A 24735-nucleotide genomic window follows, 5' to 3' on the forward strand; every position below is an offset into this window, starting at 1 on the left:
TGCCTCAGTTATTCTGCTATTGATTCCTTCTAGTGTAGTTTTCATTTCAGTTATTTTATTGTTCATCTCTGTTTGTCTGTTCTTTAATTCTTCTAGGTCTTGGTTAAACATTTCTTGCATCTTTTTGATCTTTGCCTCCATTCTTTTTCCGAGGTCCTGGATCATCTTCACTATCATTATTCTGAATTCTTTTTCTGGAAGGTTGCCTAGCTCCACTTCATTTAGTTGTTTTTATGGGGTTTTATCTTGTTCCTTCATCTGGTACATAGCCCTCTGCCTTTTCATCTTGTCTGTCTTTCTGTGAATGTGGTTTTTGTTCCACAGGCTGCAGGATTGTAGTTCTTCTTGCTTCTGCTGTCTGCCCTCTTGCTCAACACTTTTTTTACACTGAGGGGAAACCTGTATATTTTTCACTTATGCTCAAGGTTTCAAAACTTAGGCTTTTGTTTAAAAATAGTTTCGGCGTGCCTTCACTCCTTCTCTTGGCCTGTTGGCCATTTATTTTCAAGCAGTGTCCAGAGCGTCTAGAGGTGACCTGTGGCTTAGAGGGAGGGCATCAGGGATCTTAATGTGTCTAACTGGAGAGTTCTTTCCATCCATTCAGCCCCTCTTCATCTCTTTCTTTGCCTTTAAAAAAATTTTTTTTTTTTTCATTTATTTTTGGCTGCATTAGGTCTTCGTTGCTGCATGCGGGCTTTCTTTAGTTGTGGTGAGTGGCGGCTACTCTTCGTTGCAGTGCGCGGGCTTCTCATTCGGGGGCTTCTCATTGCAGAGCATGGTTTCTAGGCGTGTGGGCTTCAGTAGTTGTGGCACGCAGGCTCAGTAGTTGTGGCGCACGGGCCTAGTTGCTCCGCGGCATGTGGGGTCTTCCCCGACTGGGGCTCGAACCCGTGTCCCCTGCACTGGCAGGCGGAATCCCAACCACCGCACCACCAGGGAAGACCCTCTTTGCCCTTTTAAAATTAAAGTTTATTAGGATTATTTCTATTATAAAAGGAATACTGACTAGAGAAAATACACGTTATAGAATATACAAGACATTGGAGAACATTACTCATTATACCAAGATCCAGTCTCTGTTAAAGTGTTTTTCTGTCTTTTTTTCTATACATTTAAATATTTTTCTTCTTTGCAGTTCTGTTTACTTAAAGTAATTCATTGTGGTAAAATATACATACTATACAATTTACCCTTTTAACCATTTTTCAGTGTTCTCTTCATCTGTTTTTAAAGTGGGAACTAATTGTGTGCAGGCAGCAGCTTTTTCTTCTCCTGACTCTTCATTTTCTTTCTTCATCAGAACTGAAAAGCCAGAAGCCTTAATCATTCACCGGTACTTGCCAGCAGGTCCACAATCCCCTGGTCTTTTGTTGTCTCAACAGTGTAATTGCCTTGCAACTAAATTTATATCACTTCAAATGAGCATTGACATTCAGAGCTGCCATAAGTGTTGTCCTCCAAGTTCTGTAAATTGCTACTGGCCTACCCGCGTCAGGCTTCTTCTGTCCTTTACCCTGTCTTACTGAAGACTTTGAAACACCTTTAGACAAAACAGGGCCATTTGGGGCACAAAATGTCATAGTGATTTTCGTATCTTGCCTGCGGATATTGGTAATTTTTAATGAGGCTGAAGGAGACGCTACTGAACCCAGACAATTTAAGCTCGAATAGTGACATTTCAAGTACTCTGCCATGGAGTTGTGGATGTGTTTTTGGTGAGGGGCCCATCTGACGATTCCTTAAGAAATCCCTAATTGTGATGACTTGCTCTTTCTTTACAATGACTTTATTTGTTAATTTTGCTTTTCCTTCTGTTCCAGGGGCAGCAGCCAGCTCGGGGAACGAGCAGCATTCGTCAGCCTCCATCTTCGAGCATGTGGACAGGATCTCCCGCTCCTCGGAGGCCAGTCGGCGGGTCCCCAATAAGATTCAGCTGATCGCCATGCAGCCCATCCCAGCACCTCCGGTTCCGCACCCCATACTGGCCGACCGAGTGGCAGAAACCAACAAAATTAACAAAGAGGTATTTGGTTTTATGAAAAAGTACATTAATTAAAAAAAAAAAAACACCTTAGATTCTGATTTGGTCACTGCTTAAAAATGAAGTTAGTGTCAAAAATATGAGCTGAAGATATGAGCTGCTCACAGATGTTCTTAATTTTAAATCTGGTACTCAGTGTTTTTAGGTCAGATACCATTCAAGGACGCTAGTAGGCACACTGGTGGATGTGCAGATTAAAGACCAGGGGCGGCTATCCGTAGAAAGTCCGCCTTAGCCCGTGGCTGGGGTTTGGGGATTTGGATCTTGGAAAGATTCCCACCATTCCCAGAATGGAGTGGCTTGCTGTGCCTAAACTGTTTGTACAAGCAACATGATTTATGCTGAACAGCTCTTTCTTCTGGGAGTTTGGAATTTTGGCACATGCTAGGCAGAGGGTGCCTATGTGACCGGCCTCCAGTAAACATCCTGGGCATTGAGTCTCTACTGAGCTTCCCTGGTAGACGTTTCACGTGTGTTGTCACAAGTCGTTGCTGGAGGAATTCACATCCTGCGTGACTTTTCTGGGAAAGGACTCTTGGAAGCTGTGCCTGGTTTCCTCCAGACCTCACCCTGTGTGCCATTCCTCTATGCTGATTTTGCTTTGTATCCTTTTGCTGTAATAAATTGGACTTACATTCTGAGTCCTGAGAGTTCTCCTAGAAATCGTTGAATGTGGGGTAATCTTGGGACCACAGTAGACTCTGTGATCCCTGATAGATCTGCTCTGGCCCCAAACATCTAGGTGAGTCTTGGGAAGAAACTGTATTTCCAGTGACTCCTGGAACAGTGAGTTAGATCTGCTTTCCTCCTAAGATTTGGGGAACAAGAAGGCCAGGTCAGGTCACTGTTAACTTGAACTTGAGGAGTGTGACCTGGGCTGGACCATGAGTGGAATGAATGCTATTTAGGGTTGCACACATGGTAGCATCATGACTGTCAGTTTCTTGCCTCTAAGAAATACCTGCTGCTGTTGTGAGTTCTGCCAGGTGAAGTAATAATTGATGCAATTGAATCCTTAAAGTGGATCATCTTACAGAAGTCTTAGCAAGAGTTCGTTCACATTCTCCTCTCCACACCTCATTGGCTCCTTGCCAAGGACATGACCAGAAGAACGTGCGTCATGGGTTCAAGGTGACACTTGCTGTCCCTTCTCAGTGATGCTCAGGAGCCCTGGCCCTGCATGACCCCGGTCCTAGCCTAGACCTATGACCCCATCAGTCCTGTGTTGCATGTGCCTCACACGGCCATGAGTAAGCACCCTGGAGTGGGTTCTCCGTGTGGCCAAAAAAAAGAAGAAAATGAGCTCACCAGCCCTCACAACTGGATAGCACTCATCACCACTGTTTTCTTTTACTATGTTTAAAATGTATTTGATGCATACATATGTTATAGGAAACATATATATTGATTATAAAGCATAAAGTGAAAACCCAACTTAAGAACAAGAGCATTATCAGTACCGGTGCACCTACCTATAGGCTCCATACATCTCAGTAGAAATGTTTTCTTATTAGGAGGTTCTGGTGTAGATTCCTAGCATGTCTTGGTCCTCCTGTGGGGACCTCGTATATTTTAAAGAACAATTAGATCCTGATAGAGTAAGAGGGGCTTCCTGAATTCTTCTGCTGGGAAGTTGTCTAGAATCTCATCCACCTGACCCTCCCTCTCAAGCAGTCTCAAGGAGTATGTGGCTTCTCGTCCACTGTGGTGTGGCCAGGAGCTCTCCGCCTTGTCTTAGACGTTGCTCTCTTCTCCCAGTCGGATTCCTAGTTTGGCTTCCCTTTTTCCCTCTGTCTCCATCTCGCTTGCTGTTAAGTCCTCTGAAGCAGGGCTAAGGGCTTAGAAAACAAGGGGATGCACCTCCATGAAGGAAAGCATTCCCCGTCTGCTCTCCCCAACAGCTCAGCCGACCTGCCGCTCCCGGAGCTGTGGCCTCGTTGCCCCAGACCCGCCTCTGCATTCCTGCTTGTGGCCCTCAGCACCTTGGTGCCTGCCCTGCACACCCTCTGCCCACTTCCCTCCCTCCCCTGCTTCAGAACCAGCCAGCGCTTGGAGACCTAGTCCAGGCCCCATGTAGCCAGCGAGGATGTGTTTCCATACGTGTCGATTTTCCTCTTTGAGGAGGGGTGTCTCATGGCAGTGGCCTTGTTTTGGTAACACTAAACGTCATTAGTAAATGGGTATTTTATTGTATAATGCAAATATCTTCTTTCACTCTGTCTTAATTTTAAAATCTCTAAAGTAGTGATATTATTGGGTATGGAAAATATTTAGTCTTTTTTTTTTTTTTTTTTTTTTTTTTACTCTTTTCTTGGGGAGCGTGACATATAGTTGTCACTGTCCCTCAGTATCTTCAAAGCTGCCACTGGCCTGTTTCCCGAGTTTGAGTTCTTTTGCCCTGTTTGGGGGCCGATACCACGGCTTCCCCCGTCACACCCACCACGTGGAGTGTGGGGATACAGCTCCGGATGATGGAGGTTCCCCGCGCCCCGTGTGGGTGTGCCTGTCCCTGTCAGCCCTTCGGGGCCTCGTGGGAGCCTAGGACAGCCGGGGGCGGGGGGAGGAGAGTCGCAGGAAGGCCTCCCAGCTGCTTTCTCTGCGTGGTCCCAGAGACCGTCAGAACGTTCCGTCTGTCTCGTTTCCCAGATCCAGACAGCGCTGCGGCACAAGTCGGAGATCGAGCACCATCGGAACAAGATCCGGCTCCGCGCCAAGCGCCGCGGGCACTACGAGTTCCCGGTGCTGGACGAGCTGTCGTCGGGAGACACGCGGGAGCGCCACCGCGTGTACCGCAGGGCGCAGATGCAGATCGACAAGATCCTGGACCCCACGGCCAGCGTGCCCTCCGTGTTCATAGAGCCCAGGAAGAGGTGGGCCCCGAGCCGGGCCGGAGGCCCTTGCTGCAGGGGTACAAGGGCTCGGCCGTGGAGGGGGCGGGGGGAAGTCTCTGGAAGCGACTCCAGGCTGTGTAGGCTGGGAGGCCGCCATCCCGCCTGGAGGTCACCTGTGGTGAAGGCTGCATTCATTCCGCCCCGGTGGCCGGGGAGCACTTGCCTGGGTTTCGTGTCTCCTGGAATTCAGACTTCTGAAAAGGTGGCGCCTTCCTTCTCAGAGGCTGCTGCATGGCTCCGTCTCCCTGCCTCTCTTCTCCAGCTCTCACCCCCAGCATCTGCACCTCCTGTGCTTTGGTCACCAGTTCGGCCGGGCGAATCTCTCATTTCTTTCCTTTTTTTTTTTTTTTTTTTTTGACTCTCCCGTTTCTTATCGCACAGCCGCTTTCAGAGTCTCGGTCTCTTGGTCTCCCAGGCCCATGCCCCCTGATGCAGAGGCATCTTCCGTAAGATCAGCTCTCGTTTGTTTCTTGCTCTGCTCACACCTGTGCTGGCTTGGGCTGCCTCCCGGGTGGACCCTGGGCTCCTGTACCTAGCAGGGCACTGCCTTTCACCCAGCTGCTCCCCACCACCCAGCAGCACAGAGGAACTGCCGCCCCCTAGGCGGTGGCCTCATTGCCCCCCCAGACGTTCATCTGCATTCCTGTTTCTGGCCCTCCACACGGTCCTGCCTGCACCTCACACTCTCCCCACTTCGCTCCCCATCCGCAGATCCTACTCATCTTTCAAGACCTAGATCAGGCCACAGGTAGCCAGCGATGATATTATTCTCGGTTGTGCCATGTGTTTAGTATAGGCTGCCCAGGTGGATTGTGAACTTTCTTAGAGCAGAGACCGTGTCTTACACATTGTTTATATCCTGTGGGGTGTTTACTGCAGCGGCTAGCAGGTCCTAGGTGCTCAGAAAACACTTGACGTGTAGTTGATGAGCCCACGGCCGGAAGGTTATTTCCTATGGAGGTAACCTCTCTTTTCTCCTGGCAGCTCCAGGATAAAACGTTCTCCTAAACCACGCCGGAAACATCAGGTCAATGGCTGCCCCGGAGATGCCGAGAAGGACAGACTTATCACCACAGACAGCGACGGCACTTACAAACGGCCCCCTGGTGTCCACAACTCCGCCTATATTGGTTGCCCGGTGCGTAATGTTGAGCCTTGCTTCTGGTCGCTCTTAGGGAGAGGAGAGTGAGCAGTGATGGCTGCTGCCCTGGGTGACGTTGACGCCCAGTAGGTGATGCTCCAGGGCCAGCTAGGTTGTGAGGCATGTAGGGTGGGGAAGGGGTGGGCACTTCCTCTGAGGAGAGACTTGAGTCATAGAGACCAAGGGGCTGCTGGGGGAGCCCTCTGGAAACACACTCTGTTTTTACTTCCTATAAGCAAACCCTGTCCTCTCCGGCTTCAGAATGGCAACTTCTCGAGGTTAATTGGAAAACAGAGAGAAGCGTCCAGAAAGTTTCTTTTTTCTTCCCTTCATCAGAGAGTTGTTTGGGTTTCATGGTGGTAGGAGGGACATTTAGGGTTTTGTCCCATCTTCTGTTCCTGGAGTGCTAAGAGGATATTACATTTGCTAATATATATATATATATCTAGTTTTAATGGAAGAAAGAGCTTAATGGAAATTAAGAAATAGGGAGTTAAACAATTTTTTCTAAAGGGGCACAGAGTTACTTGTAGTGTTAAAGCAGACGTTGACAGCATTAAGACACCTACAGACCCCACTGAGCAGGGAAGAAAGGGCCAGCCTCCCCAAGGGGCCGTGAGAAATACAGACACAAAGACACCCCGAGACAGAGCAGGAGCCCCACGTTCCTAGTGTGTCTGGCAGCACCAGTACACACAGTGCACGTCTGTAGCCCTGGGCCAGGGTGAAGCCCTTTCTCGTTGCACCAGACCACCTTTCTCCTTCTGGAGGCAAAGTTACAGACCCGTCCTTTTTAGAGAGAAATTAGCGAAGACGCATCCTTGGAGAAGGAGTTTGTGATGTACATGATCACTTCAGTTAGAGCCTGTGTAACCAGTGATTTCTTATTTGAGTTTTATATTTTACCTCTCAAGTTACACAAATAACTAACACTGAGAGACACTAAACATAATTACACATATGTGCCAAATACCATACTGACATTGGGGTTAAATATAATTGAGTCATGATCATCTGAAAGAACCAGGCTTTTGCTTTGGAACTTACTGTGTTTCTGTTGTCCTGAGACTGACCATCCCTTCGTAACTGGCTCGTGAGGATTGGTGTGATTCCCGCGGGTTGGGAGGTCTACAAATGAGGCTGCTTTGCTCCCCAACAGAATGAATGAATCCTTTCTGAAGGCTGTGAATGAATTCCTCAGGTGGGGGAACCTCAGGCCGTTCTCACAGTAGATGGCGCTCCTGAGCCGCTGCCGTGTTTTTGGACAGGAGTTTGGGCGTCTGTGGTGTTTGGCTTGGTCTGGGGAGGGCTGTTCCCTTGGCTCCCCAGGATGGTTCCCTGGAGCTTTCGTTTTTTTGTCTCATCCGGGATCTCAGAGGTCCTGTTGTGTGAAACCAATGAGCGGGACAAGGGGGAGCATTTCTTCTTCCCTCTTGGCTTCCAGAGCCCCAGGGCTCCTCTGAGACAGATCTGTAGGAGAGCCTTGGCAGTCCCGCACGTTCTTTTTTCAGTAGCCCTGAGTTCCATCATCCAATGCCACTGCGTTTTGTGAGGGAATAACCCGTCCTCCCCTTGCCCTCTCACTGACCATAAATCAGGCCTCTTTCATGGTGGCCCAGACTATCCTTTTTCTCCTTGCTTTTTTTCTTAGCAGAAAGCACAGAGGTTCCTCCCTCAGCTGGTGGGAAGAAGCCCTTCCCTGGAGAACACTAACTCAATCAGCTGCTTCATCCCACATGGCTCCATTTTTCAAAGATTCCCTAATGAGAAATTCTTCCTCAGATGGACTTTTTACTTTCTCTCCCTAAAAATTCTGAAACATATATTTTCTTTTTTTTAATGCTTATATTGTATGATTTTTGTTTATTTTATACTGGAGTGTAGTTGATTTACAATATTGTGTTGGTTTCAGGTGTACACCAAAGTGATTCAGTTATACATATACATATATCTACTCTTTTTCAGATTTTTTTTCCCATATAGGTTATTACAGAAGGTGGAGTAGAGTTCCCTGTGCTGTACAGTAGGTCCTTGTTGTATCTGTTAATCCCAACTTCCTAATTTATCGCCCCCCCCTTTCCCCTTTGGTAACCATGAATTTGTTTTCTAAGTCTGTGAGTCTGATGAAACATATACCTTCACAGATAATGCCTTTTGGGGAACTCACCTTTTCTTAGGTAGTATTTCATCTTGAAGGTTATACTAGACATACATGGTTTTGAACTATCTTGAATTTTTTGCTTTTGCCTCAGAATATCTTCTTCTTGAGAGGTCTCTTCTCCTGAGGTGAAAGAAATATTTCTGGATTTCTTGTAACTAGGGCTACCATTATAATTCAAGCCTCAGCAAACATTGACCCTCAGGCAAATCCGGCCTGCTGTCTGCTTTTGTAAATAAAGTTTTATTGGAACACAGCCACACCCATCATTTTTGTGTTATCTATGGCTGCTCTTGCTACAGTGGCAGAGTTGAGTAGCTGTATGGCTTACAAAGCCTAAACTATTTACTCTCTGGCCCTTTACGGAAGTTTGTCAATGCCGATATAATTTATTATCCAAGCCAGACACCTGTGAGGGTGAAAGGAGATGCTGTTAGTTATCCTGGGACAAGCATGAACTGAGCTTGTCTTGGGCCAGCCATGGTGCACGATTACTCTCTTATAATACAGAGGATTGCAAAGAGGCACCAGAATACATCATCTCTGATGACTTAAGGTAAAAAAGTTCCCATGTATTTCTGAGGAGTGATAGGTGAACATGTATCTGTGCAAAGGAAACAAGCTGAATATCAAAGTCATCAAACTTGGGGGCTTCCCTGGTGGCACAGTGGTTAAGAATCTGCCTGCCAACGCAGGGGACACGGGTTTGAGCCCTGGTCTGGGAAGACGCCACGTGCCATGAAGCAGCTAAGCCCGTGCGCCACAACTAACTTTGAGCCTGAGCTCTAGAGCCCGCGAGCCACAGCTACTGAATCCCACGTGCCTAGAGCCCATGCTCCGCAACAAGAGAAGCCACCACAACGAGAAGCCTGCGCACCACAATGAAGAGTAGCCCCTGGGCTTCCCTGGTGGTGCAGTGGTTGAGAGTCCGCCTGCCGTTGCAGGGGACACAGGTTCGTGCCCCGGTCCGGGAAGATCCCACATGCCGCGGAGCGGCTGGGCCCGTGAGCCATGGCCGCTGAGCCTGCGAGCCTGTGCTCCGCAACGGGAGAGGCCACAACAGTGAGAGGCCCGCGTACTGCACAAAAAAAAAAAAAAAAAAAAAAAAGAGTATCCCCTGCTCACCGCAACCAGAGAAAGCCCGTGCGCAGCAATGAAGACCCAATGCAGCCAAAAATAAATAAATAAAATAAATTAAAACAAAGTCATCAATCTTGGATTCAAGAGAATGGAATTCAAATTCCAACTCAGGGATCCTGGGTAAATCTCAGCTTCTGAAGATCACAGTTATTCATTTCTTATTAAGTACCATCTACATGTGAAACACTGTGCTGGATGTTGGGACATAGGAAGATGAACAAGACCTCTTCTTTTTTTTTTTTTTTTTTTAAGACCTCTTCTTGGCCTGCAGGTTGCAAATACTCTAGCCTGCGAAGTGTGGAGGCAGCAAGAAGACCAGAGAACAGGAAGCTCTGACATCACGGCTCTGTAGTTCTTTGCCTTCTTGGCAGGATTCATGGGATCAGTGAGACTCCAAGGGGACCTCACTTCACACCTTCACAACATGTCTCTCTTGCTGTAAAAGTTAAACCTTTAAAGTTATGACTACTGAGGGTGAGACTGGCAGTGGCTATAGCTCTTAGGGACTCTCTTCAAGTGTATGTAGGGTTTGTCCCCCACCTTGGAATCTCGGTTTAGGCTGTAGCCACACCGCTGTCTTCCTTGCAGTGTGGTTACCCAGTCAGCTACTGGAACCACCATCAGGAACATGGCTTCTGGCTTTGGAGAGACCCTCTTACTTACCAGTAGGATGTTTTTACAGACATCCTTCTCCTCTTCTCCATGAAGTGTTAGGTTGGGGGCTCTCTACTGACTACATTCTTCCCCGTCTGCTCCTCGAGAAAACCAAGAACAGAAGAAGGGCATGAGTGTGGGCCTTTTTTTGCACCTTGTAAGGAGAGGAACGCAGAGTCTTTCCAGTGCTACGTCATAAACCAGAGACCTTTGGGGCCCCAAATCCTTACCTTGATGACTAAGTCATTTAGTAGAACTTTACTGGGATATTGTGTTTTGGAGAAACAGCCTCACAGGACTAAGTGTGTATTGTACCCTGGAGTGAGACCATCCACTCGCTGTTGTGAAGGGCAGAGCACCTGCCCGTCTCAGGGGGGCAGTCTCTACCTAATGGCACTTGTTTCTGTAGAGGGTGAGGGCCCAGTGATGCCAGGGCTTCCAGGTCTGCCAAGAGAATCCAGAACTCTGAGTTTCAGTAGGAAATTTTCAGATTTTTAAAATACTGCCCATCTATTTTTTAAAGACTGGTGCGGGCTAAGCAAAACAGGTCTGTGAGCTGTTGGTGGGTTTGCCAGTCCGTTATCTGGTTTTCTCTGTTTGGAGTTAAGCAGCTGCTGCTGTTAAGTGTTTGACGCTGGTGTGAATATTAATGGATCATTGCTGGACAGACCATAGTCATTAGGAAGCATTTTAGACAGTTGGCTAAGAGGAAGGACGTGTCTCTGCAATAGAGATTTTCTTTGTAAGAGACTCACTGATCCAAAGAGATATGGGAATGCCTTCCTTTGGCCGTCATGTAGCGTGATCCAACGAGCAAAGCTAAACCGTGGACCAGTAGAGCAAGCAGAGCATTCCAGAAAAAGGCACTCACCCTTCCTCATGGAGGGCATGGGGTCACCAGCCCCTTGAGCAGAACCTCTTCTCTTTTCAGTGTGTCAGTTGTAGTCATTGTGATGTTTGGGCTTCTGGGGCCGCTGAGACCAGGAAGGCCTCTTCTTCCATTGGTTCCTTGTTTTGTCTCTTATAGTTTACCGAGTGTATATTATGACAACATTTGGCTCAGAAGGTAGTATCAGGAAATAAGATTTTTAAAAAATCTTAATTGTTACTTATGTCCCTGCCTCTTAGACAGTGGGTATAGAATATAATTTAAACTTTTCTTGTTGACTCATGTTATCCAGGGATACCACCATTTAAAAGAAGTTAGTTTCTGAACAAATAATTGACACTATTTACTGTTTGCAAAGAGTTGTCGTAATAGGTATTAAAATGGTTTATACACACATAGTTGTAATATCGTGGTGCCTTTGAACTCTTTTGCGGGTGTATAGGGCTATTCTTCCTATTGTTAATAGTCAATAGACTGCTTTAGTTTTGGGTTTCTGTATCTAGGGAAAGTCAACTAGGTATTTTAGTATAGGGACTCTGACACATCATTTTTGGTTGCTAGGGGCTTTCAGGAAAACGTGCACTTCCAGGTACTGAGATACATTTCAGGGAGTTGATTGAGTTTTGCTGGACAAATGACTGTTGAATAATTTTACTTTTTTCTTTTACTAATTCAAACTTTTTGCCCCCATGAAAAGTAATGCACATTCCTCAGCTGTGATTTGAAAAATTCTTATGGTAAACCCATTCCTCAATGTCAGTGAAAATTGTTAAATTCTTTTTTAGTCCTAGAGTTTTGTTTTTGGGTCTCCACAGAAGCTCGTGTCTGATTCTTCACTTTGCTGTTTCCCCTGCTGTAGTCTGATCCCGACCTCCCAGCAGATGTGCAGACGCCGTCTTCAGCTGAGCTGGGGAGGTATCCAGGCCTGCCCTTCCCTGCCTCCCAGTACATCCCGCCCCAGCCATCCATCGAGGAGGCGCGGCAGACCATGCACTCCCTCCTGGATGATGCTTTTGCCCTCGTGGCCCCCAGCAGCCAGCCCCCTAACACCGCGGCTGCAGGCCCTGGGGTCCCAGCCGGCCTGCCTGTGAACAGCACCCCTTCCCGGGAAGAGAGACGAGCCACCCAGTGGGGGTCCTTCTACAGCCCAGCTCAGACGGCCAACAACCCATGCAGTGTAAGTGTGGACCTTCTAGAATTCTCTTACGGGCAAGATGTCGGAGCTTTGTTGCCTGACTGCCTCGTTTTCAGGATCCCTGCAATACTCTTGTTGGATTTGATTGGAATTAAAGCTTGGGTGATGAGTCTTAGTTTTTATTATCTTCTAGGTTAATTCTCAGTGTTGAAAGCATTCTTTTGTGCAACTTGGGTGTTTTGTGGAGGTATCTTCCTGAGTTCCCTTCATTATCATGAAATATAGGTGGAGTATGTGTGAAAATATATTCTCATTGATGTCTCCATAAGAGGTACAGTTAAGAATGTACTAGAATCATTAAGTTTTTTTGTGTAGGGCACCTGGAACTGAAGAGGTGAGGTGAGGGTCGGGGAGTGTAGGCAGCTAGTCCACAAGTAGCCAAGCACAATCATTTTCAAATACCAGATGTCCATCTTGGGAGTTGACATTTCAGTGTTTCATCTGTCTTTGTGATCCTTTATTTTTTTCATATTCAGTCAGACCTTTCAAATGTACCTTCTCAAGTCACGGAGAAGTAGAACTCAAGGATGTAGCATTAAATATTATTTGTTGCTAATTTCAGATTAAACGATCAGACTGAAACATTCGACTCTGGAAAGATGTTAATAGGTTACAATTTAAATTTCTTCTTCAAGGAGTGTTTATACAGGGTTCCTCTAATTTTGTTAACCATATTAAGGTTAAATTGGGTGATAATAAACATGTTAAAAGAATTTTCATCTCTGAAATTGGTATGAATTTTGAAAGTATGCTTTTCTCAATAGATTGTTTCCTTCAAGGCACGGTGGGCCTGAGGTATAGATAACGGCTACCATGCAGGGGAAAAATATTCAGTCTAGTCATTGTTGTTTTAAATATAAAAATATAGATTGTTTCAACAATAAATATTAAATTGCTTCATAATTACGTTGGTATATAATTGTAACTGGTAGTTTATAATCTTTAAGGAAATGGATGATACAGAACAAAACTCGGTGATAAAATGAATTTGACTATAGCTGCTATCTGTTTAAGCTTCTCTCATTTGTTTATTCATTCAAATGTATTTATGGAGCACCTGCCATGTTCTGGGTGCTCAGAGTACAGAGGTGCATGATACACAACTCCAACTCTTACATCCCAGTGCGGGTATGTGGACAATTGAAGCAGTAACTTAGTACAGCACAGTGTGGCAGGTGTCATGGCAAGAGGAAAGTATGTGGGGGGAGCACCTGACCGAAAGTGCTTGGGAAGGATTTTATAGACAAAATGAAATCTAAGTGGAAGTCTTAGGGTAATTAGTGGTTATCAATTAAAGAAGAATATTTCAGGTAGTGGGGAAGCTATCAGAGACACAGAAGTGAAAGTGTCTGGTACAAACTCCCTCTTCTGGACAAGATGGAGGAAAGGATCTAGATTTACCTTCTCTCCAGAAACAACTAAAATAACTGAACAAGATATATGGGTTTTCACAACATTGGACGTTAGAGATGAGTAGAACCCTACAGTCACCCCAACTGTCTTGAGAGAGTTTCTAGTCTTGAGAGAGTTTCTAACTATGGTGCAGGGCAGAAGACCCCAGGCAGAGCTCAGTGGTCTCCCTGAGTTGAGAAAACAGAGTTGAGAGTCTGGGGAGGAGAAGGCAGCTAGAGTTCACAATAGACAGTGCAGGAAAGCAGAGAGATGCACAGAGAGAGAATTCCAGAGAGCTGCATGGAATCTTCAGTTGAGTACTGACTAGTTTTAAGTACAGAACTACCCCAGAAGATTAGCGGGAACAATCCTCAGAGCTCACATAAGCGTGGGAATATGTTCCTGCTGTGGACTGATTTGTATTCTCCCCAGATTTGTATGTTGAAGCCTAAACCCCCCTGCGAATATATTGGAGATAGAGTCCTGAAGGAGGAAATTAAGGTTAAATGAGGTCATAGGGTTGGAACCGTGATCTGATAGAACTGATGCCCTTAGAAGAAGAGCAAGAGACACCAGAGCTCTCTCTCCACCATGTGAGGACACAAAAGGCAGCTATCCACAAACCAGGTAGAGAACTCTCACCAACAACTGAACCCTTCTGGAAACTTGATTGTGGTTTTTCCAGGCTCCAGAACTGTGAAAAAGTAAATTTCTGTTGTTTAAGCCACCCAATCTGTGATATTTTGTTATGGCAGCCTGAGATGACTAATACAGTTTCTTTTGTACCAGTGTGAAAGACCTCATAATTCATGGAGCATCGATTAGAGTACTCAGAGCTGCTCTCATTCTACCTAACACAGAAAAAAGTAACACCTGAACCTGAACAAAGCTCAAGAATATTTATAAAGAAAACCAAAAATATACAGTATCCAACAAGGTCAACTTAATAATCAAAGTCTGGCATCCTATCAAACTAACCAGACAAGCAGAGAAGCAAGAAAATGGTATAGATGGTAGCATTAGTGGACAAAGATATTAAAAGAATTATAATGGAGTTCGGTATGTTCAAGAAACTAGAGGAAAGAGTGAACATATTAATTAGAAGCATTGCAAATATTAAAGGATACAAATCAAATTTTGAAATGAAAACTATAATGTCTGAGATGAAAAATATGTACTGGATGGGATAAATGACAGATTAGATTTGCAGAAGAAAAGATTAGTAAGCTTGAATGCATAGTAATAAAAACTATCCAACATGAAACAAAGAGTAAATATTAGACTTAAAGATGAATAGCTCATTAGTGAGCTGTGGGACAACTTTAAGTAGACTAATATACATGTAATTAGAGTTCTTGAAGGAGCAGAGAGAGTGTCAGAAAAAAATAAAGGAATAATTTTTTCTGAATTTGATTGAAACTAAATCTGCAGATCCACAAAATTTGATGAACCATATGCACAAGAAACATGAGGAAAAGTACACCAAAAATATGATGAAATTGCTTAAAATAAATGATAACGATCTTTAAATTATCCAGAGAAAAAGGGCAGATAACATACAGTGGAACAAAAGTAAGGATGACAGCAGAATTCTCATTGTCCAGAAAACAGTGGAACATATATTTAAAGAACTGAAAGAAAAAACTGTCAACTTAGAATTCTATATCCAGTGAAAACCTCTTTCAAAAACTAAGGTGAAATAAAAACTTCAGACACACAAAAGCTGAAAGAATGCATCACTGGCAGACCTGCTTTACAAGAAATGTTACAGAAAGTCCTTTAGGCAGAAGTAAAATGATACCTGATAAAGATGTGGACCTTCATAAATGAATGAAAAGCACTAGAAATGTAAATATGTGGGTAATTATAGGAAACTTTTTTCTTCATTATTTAACTCTTTTAAAAAGGTAACTGTTTAAAGCAAAGTAGTAACAAAGTATTGTGGGGTAGAAATAAAATGTATGAAAACCATAGCACCCAGACCAAATGGGGAGAAGTAGAAGGGGACTGTTTTAATGTTCTTATACCATGCACAAAGTGGAATAATAGCACTTGAAGGTAGACTGTGATAAGTGAAAAATATATAACATATACCCTAAAGCAACGACTAAAAAAATAATAATAATAATTGTAGCTAATAAGCAAACAAAAGAGTAAAAATGAAATAATAAAAAGGTAGTGCAAAAGAAGGTGGAAAAAGAGGAAAAGGGGAACGAGGAACAGATGGGACAAATAGAAAGCAGATACCAAGATGGTAGATTTAAATCCAGACCTGTCGGTAATCATATTAAATGTGAACAGTTTAATATCCCTATTAAAGGACAGAGATTGTCAGATTGGATAAAAAGCAAGATCCACTTATCCGCTGCTTACAAGACACCCACATTAAATATAAAGGCACAAGTAGGTTAAAAGTATGATGAAGGATATACCATTGCTAACGCTAATCACAAAACCTGGAGTGGCTATACTAATATTAGCCAAAATAGTTCTCATAGTAAAGAATATTACCGAGGATAAAGAGGATTATTTCATAATAATAAAGTGGCCAATTCATCAAGAAATCATAAAAATCTTTGAAAAGACAACCCTCAGAATGGGAGAAAATATTTGCAACTGACAAAGGATTAATCTCCAAAATATACAAGCAGCTCATGCAGCTCAATATCAAAAAAACAAACAACCGAATCCAAAAATGGGTGGAAGACCTAAACAGACATTTCTCCAAAGAAGATATACAGATGGCCAACAAACACATGAAAGGATGCTCAACATCACTAATCATTAGAGAAATGCAAATCAAAACTACAATGAGGTGTCACCTCACACCGGTCAGAATGGCCATCATCAAAAAATCTACAAACAGTAAATGCTGGAGACTGAGAAAACCATAATTCAAAAAGAGACATGTACCACAATGTTCATTGCAGCACTGTTTACAATAGCCAGGACATGGAAGCAACCTAAGTGTCCATTGACAGATGAATGGATAAAGAAGATGTGGCACATACATACAATGGAATATTACTCAGCCATAAAAAGGAACGAAATTGAGTTATTTGTAGTGAGGTGGATGGACCTAGAGTCTGTCATACAGAGTGAAGTAAGTCAGAAAGAGAAAACCAAATACTGTATGCTAACACATATATATATAGAATCTAAAGAAAAAAAAAAGGTTGTGATGATCCTAGGAGCAGGACAGGAATAAAGATGCAGACATAGAGAATGGACTTGAGGACATGGGGAGGGGGAAGGGTAAGCTGGGACGAAGTGAGAGAGTAACATTGACATATATGCATTACCAAATGTAAAACAGATAGCTAGTGGGAAGCAGTCGCATAGCATAGGGAGATCAGCTCAGTGCTTTGTGACCACCTAGAGGGGTGGGATAGGGAGGGTGGGAGGGAGACGCAAGAGGGAGGGGATATGGGGATATATGTATACGTATAGCTGATTCACTTTGTTATACAGCAGAAACTAACACAACATTGTAAAGCAATTATACTCCAATAAAGATGTTTTTTAAAAAGTATAAATAAAAAGAATTTTAGAATAAATGGATCTTTTTAAACAAAACAAAACAAAAAAGAAGTCATAAAAATCTTAAATGTTTATGTGCCTAGTAATAGAGCTTCAAAATACGTGAAGCAAAAACTGACAGAACTGCATGCATGTATAAACAAATCTACAATTCTGGTCAGAGATTTCAACACTCCTCTTTCAGTAGCTGATAGCAGGGATGCAATCAACCCTTGAAATTAGTTCTGGGGAACTAATGGGAAGTGGGAAGTAAAACTGGTGAGATGTGAGTGAGGAGAGGGAAAGGGAGAAGCAGAGAGGTTAGGAGCCTAGACCTCATCCTGAGGGTAGTGCCTGGATACTGAAGGGTTTTGAGCAGGCTAGAGACATCATTAGGTGTGCCTTTTGGAAAGATTGCTCTCATTTTACACTGGAGAGTGGTTTGTCACAGTGCAAGAGAGGAAGAATCAGCATGGCTTCAGCATGTTTAATTGCTGATGGCACTGAGCCAGGGTAGGAGGAGAGCTTGCTGATACAGGAAAGGGGATCCAGAGTACTGGTGGAGGAATTATCTTTAGAAATGAAGGGATATATTTCTTCCAGTTTAATGGGAGGGAGAAAGAATTGGGTGCAAGTACAATCAGGTTTGTAGTTGGGTGGCAGTACATTGCAGGACCACCCATCTCATGTTTCTATTCTCATAGTAGAGAAAGCAGAGTCATCTGTTGAGAGTGAGACAAGTGTGGCAAGGCAAGGCAAGAGGGTTGAGGGAGAGTAGAAGCTTGAAATACTTATTGTGGAGAATGAGAGAAAACAGATTAGGGACGTGGGAGTAATCACTTAGCATTGAGGCTGCTGTTCAGACTGGCGATCATGAAATTATAGTGGCACAAATTAAAGTTCTGTAGTTTTGCTTATCAGCATTCAGATACCCAGGTGTAGACAAGGAGAAAACAGGCAGTTGGATTGATCTGGAGCTGGGGCTTTATCAGGCATATGTGATGAAAGGACAACTGGGAAGAGATGTGCAGATCAGAGGGTGCATTTGAAGTGATGATAGACGATACACTGAAAGGGAAAGTAGTCGGCAATTAAACATGCTGGAGCTTTGTAGATTCTTCCTCTCAAATCTACCCACTGCATTACTCTGGTTGGAGCCATCATCATCTCTCACCAAGATTATTGGAAGATTTCCTAATCATCTCCCTGCCTGTGGTCTTGAAAGTAGGATGTCAGGGTGGTGGCTGACAAGTAAAATGCCGTTTATTGGTGTTGAGCAGACCAAGAAGCTGAGAGGCTAACACAGTAGATGCATCCTATGGGTGACAGGAGGACTTGGAGTGAAGAGGGAGACCTTCCAGGAGCCTTTTTGCTTAGTCGCGTTTTTCCGAAAGGAGAGCTCTCATCTCACTTCCCGACCTGAACTTGTTCGCTGCTGGCATCTACGTGTTGCTTCTCTTTGCTCATTGAATTGTTCAGCGCAGAAATTTGTGGCCATCCTAATTTCTCCCTTTCTGATAGAAGATGTATATGTCATATCCTCTAGGAAGTGCAAATAGTTCTTGGCATTCAGCCAGTTTTTCTGAATCATTTTCCGCCCTGAATAACCAACGTCCATTTTATCTTTGGATTCAATTCTTTCATTCACCTCAGGGAAACTTTCTTTTATTTTATTTCTGAAGTAATTGTCTTACTCTGTTCTATTTATTGGAGTTGAAGGTACCAGTTATTTTTATGTTGGCTCATCTTTGTCTCTTTTCTGTATCTATCATTTATCTCTAATTGCTTTAGCTACTTTGTTCTTTTTTCTCTGCCTTCAATTATGGTTATCCTGGGCCTTTTCTCTGGCATTGATTTGCTTTTAAACCTTATCTGTTCTTTTCCCCATTAGTTGATTTCTTAAAGTCATACTGGCATTATTTTGGTCCTCACATTATTTCCATGGTTCTGTGGTCTCCCATTTTGTTGTTTTATTACCACATCTTTGAAGCTAAAAAGAGGAATTGGCTATTCTTATTAAGTTAGGGGCCATATTGTGCTGCCAGAATCTTTCTTTCCCCCCCTTGGCCACTGCTTTTCTCAGTTTATGGCATATTTTACTCATTTATTTACTTGTTTGGTTTCTGCTGATCAAGTGAAGCAGTAATTTTTGACAGATTTGTATTACTATTTTTATTCTTTCCTCATTGTTCATGCGTGTTGCAGATTAACGATTCCGTGATAATGCCTTACTCCTCCATCTTAACCAGGAACTCAGACGCATAGCAAGATTTTTATAAATACTCTTATCGAGTGGTTTTGATGTGAACTTTTGATGTTACCCTTCATATTTTGATGGGAGTGGTAGCAGTTTAATCTAGGGGAAAATCAGAATCATTGGTTTTATTTGGGCATATCTAATGTAACTTCAATGTGTTGTAAAGTTACTGTTTGTTGGCAGGAGGAACCTGATCACCTTTTATTTGCTCCTGCTGACTAGGGTAAAAAACCACAGGAATGTGGATTTCAGGGTGCCTTCAGTTATCCCGTGAACCTTTATTTACCATCTGATGACATTTTTATTTCTTTTTTGCCAGCCTAAAGATGTTAGTTATACGTTGGTGAGTCAGGCCACTTAATAGGTGGTATTTCTGCTTTCCTGAGTAAAGTTAACCTCCGTGGAGTTGTCCTCTAAGTAACAGGTATGAATACCTGAGCTAAGATATTTTACGAGCAGACCTTATGGTCTGGTTGCTTTACCTCAGGCCCCTCCAGACTCCACTCACCACTTGCCTTTCTTGCTCTGTTGGCTTGTCTTGTACTGTATAGAAAGAAAGGATGCATTAAAATGGGATTTTTATTCGCCTAGCTGATTGAAACCTTAAAGTTCTCTTTTGTCCTCCAAACTTTTTTACACGTGTGACCCACTTCAAGGAAATGCCTGCCATCTGTCTGCGATTTTTTTAAAAACCTTTTCACTGGGGGCATGTAGTCTCTAGAAAAATAGTATCCTTTTTCTGACTACAATGGATTGGAAATGCCTAGCACTACAATAATAAAACAGTTAAAGAGTAGCTAGCTACTTTGCATTGATTTTCTTTTAGTTTATCACTTATTAGATCTTTTGAAATCTTGATAGGTAAACTGTTAAGCCTTGATCCTTGTTTTTGGTTTTATTTTGCATGTGACTATGTTTAAAAAGTCCAAACTAGGGCCTCCCTGGTGGCGCAGTGGTTGCGCGTCCGCCTGCCGATGCAGGGGAACCGGGTTCACGCCCCGGTATGGGAGGATCCCACATGCCGCGGAGCGGCTGGGCCCGTGAGCCATGGCCGCTGGGCCTGCGCGTCCGGAGCCTGTGCTCCGCAACGGGAGAGGCCACAACAGAGGAAGGCCCGCATACCACAAAAAAAAAAAAAAAAAAAAAGCTATACAAGTGGATTAAAAAAAGTCCAAACTGTGCTGAAAGCACAAGGGCCACTGTAAATAATCTTTATCCAGTCTCAGATTTCTGTTTAATTATTTGGAAAAGGAATTGACACTCCTTTTCGTCCTATTTCTCTCTTCTTCCATAATCCCCTTTGGCTTTTTTACCTCAGTTGAGGAACTCTACCTGTAGAGTTCTAATCTCTCTCCCTTTGCCAAGGGAAGGGAAGCAGTGAGGGTCAGAGGTGAAGTAATTTGAGCACAGTTTCATGTCTAATAATCCCTTCAGAACTCTGTGAGGTACAGAGATTGTTCTGTACTTCTTGGCCTACGGAAATATACCAAGGGAAGTGGAGTAGTTTGGTCAGTGTGTCTGACTCCAAAGCTCCTACTCCCCCCCAAACCCCGTAAAGTAACGATTTATTCAAGAGAGAAAGTCTGTTTTTAGGAATTATGGGTGGTGCAGCCCAGTGGTTAAAAGCATGTCAGAAAGATAAATTAGGAGGAAATTGTTTAATTTCCTTGTGTGTTGGTTTCATCTGTAAACAGAGATAGTGAGCACTTTTTTGTGTTGCTGTGGGCCTGAGTTAGTGTTCATACAGTGCATAGCAAAATAATAATTCAGTAAATGGCAGCTTAGAAAAATAAAGATCTAATATTAGAGCAGGTCCAGAAGCAAGGCTGACTTACTAACTTAACTTGTAGGTCCTGATACTGGACAACCTATTGGTTTAAACTGACTGGAGTTGGATGGATGCTGTTCAGAGTTACTATCCTGCTAAAATACCTGATTCCAAAATAATGATTCATAGTTGTTGAAAAGAAGTGTTAAAATCCGAGTCCAACATATGCTAGGGTTAAGATATGTTGATTTCATGAGGAATGCAACATAGGTCTAGATTTCTTTAAATATGGGAGACTTCCTTGGTGGCACAGTGGTTAAGAATCTGCCTGCCGATGCAGGGGACACGGGTTCGATCCCTGGTCGGGGAAGATCCCACATGCCACGGAGCAACTAAGCCCGGGTGCCACAACTACTGAGCCTGCGCTCTAGAGCCCAAGAGCCACAACTACTGAGCCCATACGCCACAACTACTGAAGCCCGTGTGCCCTAGGGCCCACGTGCCACAACTACTGAGCCCGTGTGCTACAACTGAAGCCTGCGTGCCTAGAGCCTGTGCTCTGCAGCAAGAGAAGCCACCGCAATGATAAGTCCGAGCACCGCAACTAAGAGTAGCCCCTGTTCGCCGCAACTAGAGAAAGCCTGAGCGCAACAATGAAGACCCAATGCAGCCAAAAAAAAAAAAAAAAATTCTGGTGCCATCCTGTTTCAGTCAAAGAGCACTTGGTTAGTGCAAGTTAGTTCAAGTAAAAAGAGTTGATTGAAGGATACACGGACACCTTATGGAATTTAAGGCAGGGAGTATTTTGGGGCCTCCTTGGTACTAGAAAACTATCAGAAACTGAAGGTGTTCACTTCACCTTTTAGGGTCTAACTTACGGTTCTCTTTATATTCTTTCTCTTTTTATAGCATTCTACAACATGGTACAGCATTTGCATTGTTTAGTTTCTTGAGTGTATTTGAATCGCTATTGGGCACCCACTAGATCTGGTGACCATTGTGGCCCATGTTGATAGAGTCATTTGTACTAAATGTGGCTATTTAAGGCCCACCTTTTTAGCAGAAGATACAGGTTTGTAGAGGATAAGCCTACAGAGAAGAGCAGGTGCAGAAACCCTGTCTGTTATTAATATTTTCACAAAAGAAAGGTCTAGAAACTAGTTGTGTGTTTATTAGCCCAGTTCCCCAAACTGAAACTTCTAGCATTACTTGATGGCAGAATGCCCTGATAGCATGCTAACTTTTTATGAGAAAATAATTCTCTTGGAAGTTGATCCTGTAAATCTAAATTTGTAAGTTTGCTGTTGTCACTTTATAATAAGTATTGAATGTTAATCTTCATCTTCTTTTGAATTTCTTCCAGAGATATGAAGATTATGGAATGGCTCCCCCATCAGGCCCATTACCAAGGTAAGGTTTTTAGGAGAAAATGTATCAGGACTTTCTTACATATGCTGTTTCTTAAATTTTGCAAATGTGTTTCTTTTAGCTAATAGCTAATATGAACAGATGAAAAACTCTTGAGTTGTGTGTTATCTTGATCTAACCAGAAGAGGAGGAAAAAAGTTGGAATTTAAGTCCTGCTTCCAGTAGTGACAGACTAGATAATTTGCTGATGATAACTGGAAAAGCTAGACAAGATTTAAAAATAAAAACAAAAAACCAGGTGGCTAACAGGGCAGTGAAGCAGTATGGGGCCAAGATCCAGCAAATCCAGAGAGATGAGCCCTGCCTTTCTCCCACGGATACCTGCTGGTTCCAGAGGAGGTGACTGAGAAGCTGAGCAAAACTTTTGACAGACTCATGAAGCTTGGAGTCTTGAAAATGCGCCGTATCGAAAGTTGTGTGGTACATCTAAAGCCATGTTAGTGGGGCACTTTGTTGCCTTGAAAGACTCAAAATATATTTGAAAAGAAAAATGGCTGAAAATCAATAATCTAAGTGTCTGTCTCAGTGTTAAAAAAAGATCTAATAAACCTAGGGAAGTAGAAGGAAGGAAATAATAAAAATAAGAATAGAAATTAATGAAGTGGAAAACAAATACCATACTAGAGAGGATCAACAAAGCTGAAAGTTAGTTCTTTGAAAAATTCCTAGAAAGAGAAAACCTGAATAGTCCTATAATTATTGAGATTAAAGTCATTATTAAAATTCTTCCCACAAAGGAAACTTCAGGGCCAGGTGGCTTCAACAGTGAATTCTACCAAACACTGAAAGAATAAAAGATACCAATGTCATACAAACTCTTCTAAAGAACAGAAAAAAGAGGAAACACTCCTCAACTCATTTTGAGACCAGCATAACCTTGATACCAAAGACAGGAAGGACAAGGACATTGCAAGAAAGGAAACATTAAGGGCCAGTTTCACTCCTGAACATAGATGCCAAAAATGTGAAACTATATATTAGCAAGTATATCCAGCAATATAATCAATAGGATATCTATCATATCATAATCAAATTGGATTTTTTTCCAGCAGTGCAAGAGTAATTTAACATTTTTAAAAATCACTGTAATTCTCCACTTTGTAATGAATAAAGGAGGAAAATGTTCTCATTTCAATAGATACAACATTTGATAAACTTCAACATCCATACATGGTAAAAATCTTAGCAAACACAGGATAGAAGCAGACTGATAGTAATCTGATAAAAAGGTATCTTGGCAAATATTGCTTAATGGTGAAATGTTAAAAGCTTTCCTCTTGAGAGTAAGAGCAAGACAAAGATGCCTGCTTACATTACTTCTATTCGGCATTGCCCTGTGGGGTCCTAGCCAGTATAATAAGGCAAGAAAAAGAAACAAAAGGATTAAGGAATTCAGAGAGAGAAATAATACTGTTATTATTCACAGATGATATAATTTTGTAGCAGAAAAAACTAAAATGTCAACACATGAATTGTTAGAAGTAAGCGACTTTAGCAAGATGGCTAAATAGCAAGATAGTTAAATTACAAGGTAGCTGAATACGAAGATTACGAAGATCAGTATACAGCATTTTAAGACCGGTATACAAAAATCTGTTCTGTTTATGAGCAGTTACAGAAAATAAAAAATTTTAAAGATACTATATAAAATAGCGTTCAAAAATATAAAATACCTCAGGATAAATCTAACTGAAGATATTCAAGCCTTCTAAAGAAAGATATTCGTGGATTGTGCAACTCAATATTTTTCAAATATCAATTCTCCCCAAGTGATCTATAGATTTATTGCAGTCCCATTCACAATCCCAATAGTTTGTTGGGTTTTTTTGTGTGTGTGTGTGGTATGCGGGCCTCCCTCTGTTGTGGCCTCTTCCGTTGCGGAGCACAGGCTCCGGACGCGCAGGCTCAGTGGCCATGGCCCACGGGCCCAGCCGCTCCGCGGCATGTGGGATCCTCCCAGACCGGGGCGCGAACCCGGTTCCCCTGCATCGGCAGGCGGACGCGCAACCACTGCGCCACCAGGGAAGCCCTGTTGGGTTTTTTAATACATGGAAATTGACAAACTCACTCTGAAATGTATGTGGAAATGCAAAGGGCTAAGAACAGCCAAGACACTTTGAGAAAGAAGAATAAGATGTTAGGATTGTTCTAAATGTTATAAATTACTGTCAGGGAATTAAGAGTGTGGTATTGTTATAAAGCAAGACAAAAAGACCATTAGAACAGAAGGGAGGGTTGGTAATTCAGACCCACATGTGAATA

General features: G+C 43.1%; 1 protein-coding gene across 3 annotated transcripts in view; it reads left to right on the forward strand.

Moving 5' to 3' along the window:
* Positions 1–24735, forward strand: part of KIAA1549 (KIAA1549 ortholog) — a 146361-nt gene that overhangs the window by 100191 nt on the left and 21435 nt on the right. For all 3 annotated transcript variants that reach the window (XR_008617313.1, XM_028489705.2, XM_055084809.1), the window contains 5 exons: positions 1821–2023; positions 4688–4911; positions 5917–6070; positions 11774–12091; positions 22409–22455. Coding sequence is in view for 2 of the 3 variants with exons in the window: in XM_028489705.2 (XP_028345506.1) it covers positions 1821–2023; positions 4688–4911; positions 5917–6070; positions 11774–12091; positions 22409–22455 (946 nt within the window). In the remaining variant the exon portion in view is untranslated. The remainder of the gene's footprint in view (positions 1–1820; positions 2024–4687; positions 4912–5916; positions 6071–11773; positions 12092–22408; positions 22456–24735) is intronic.

This window comes from Physeter macrocephalus, chromosome 5, assembly GCF_002837175.3.
Source record: "Physeter macrocephalus isolate SW-GA chromosome 5, ASM283717v5, whole genome shotgun sequence".
Lineage (NCBI taxonomy): Eukaryota > Metazoa > Chordata > Mammalia > Artiodactyla > Physeteridae > Physeter > Physeter macrocephalus.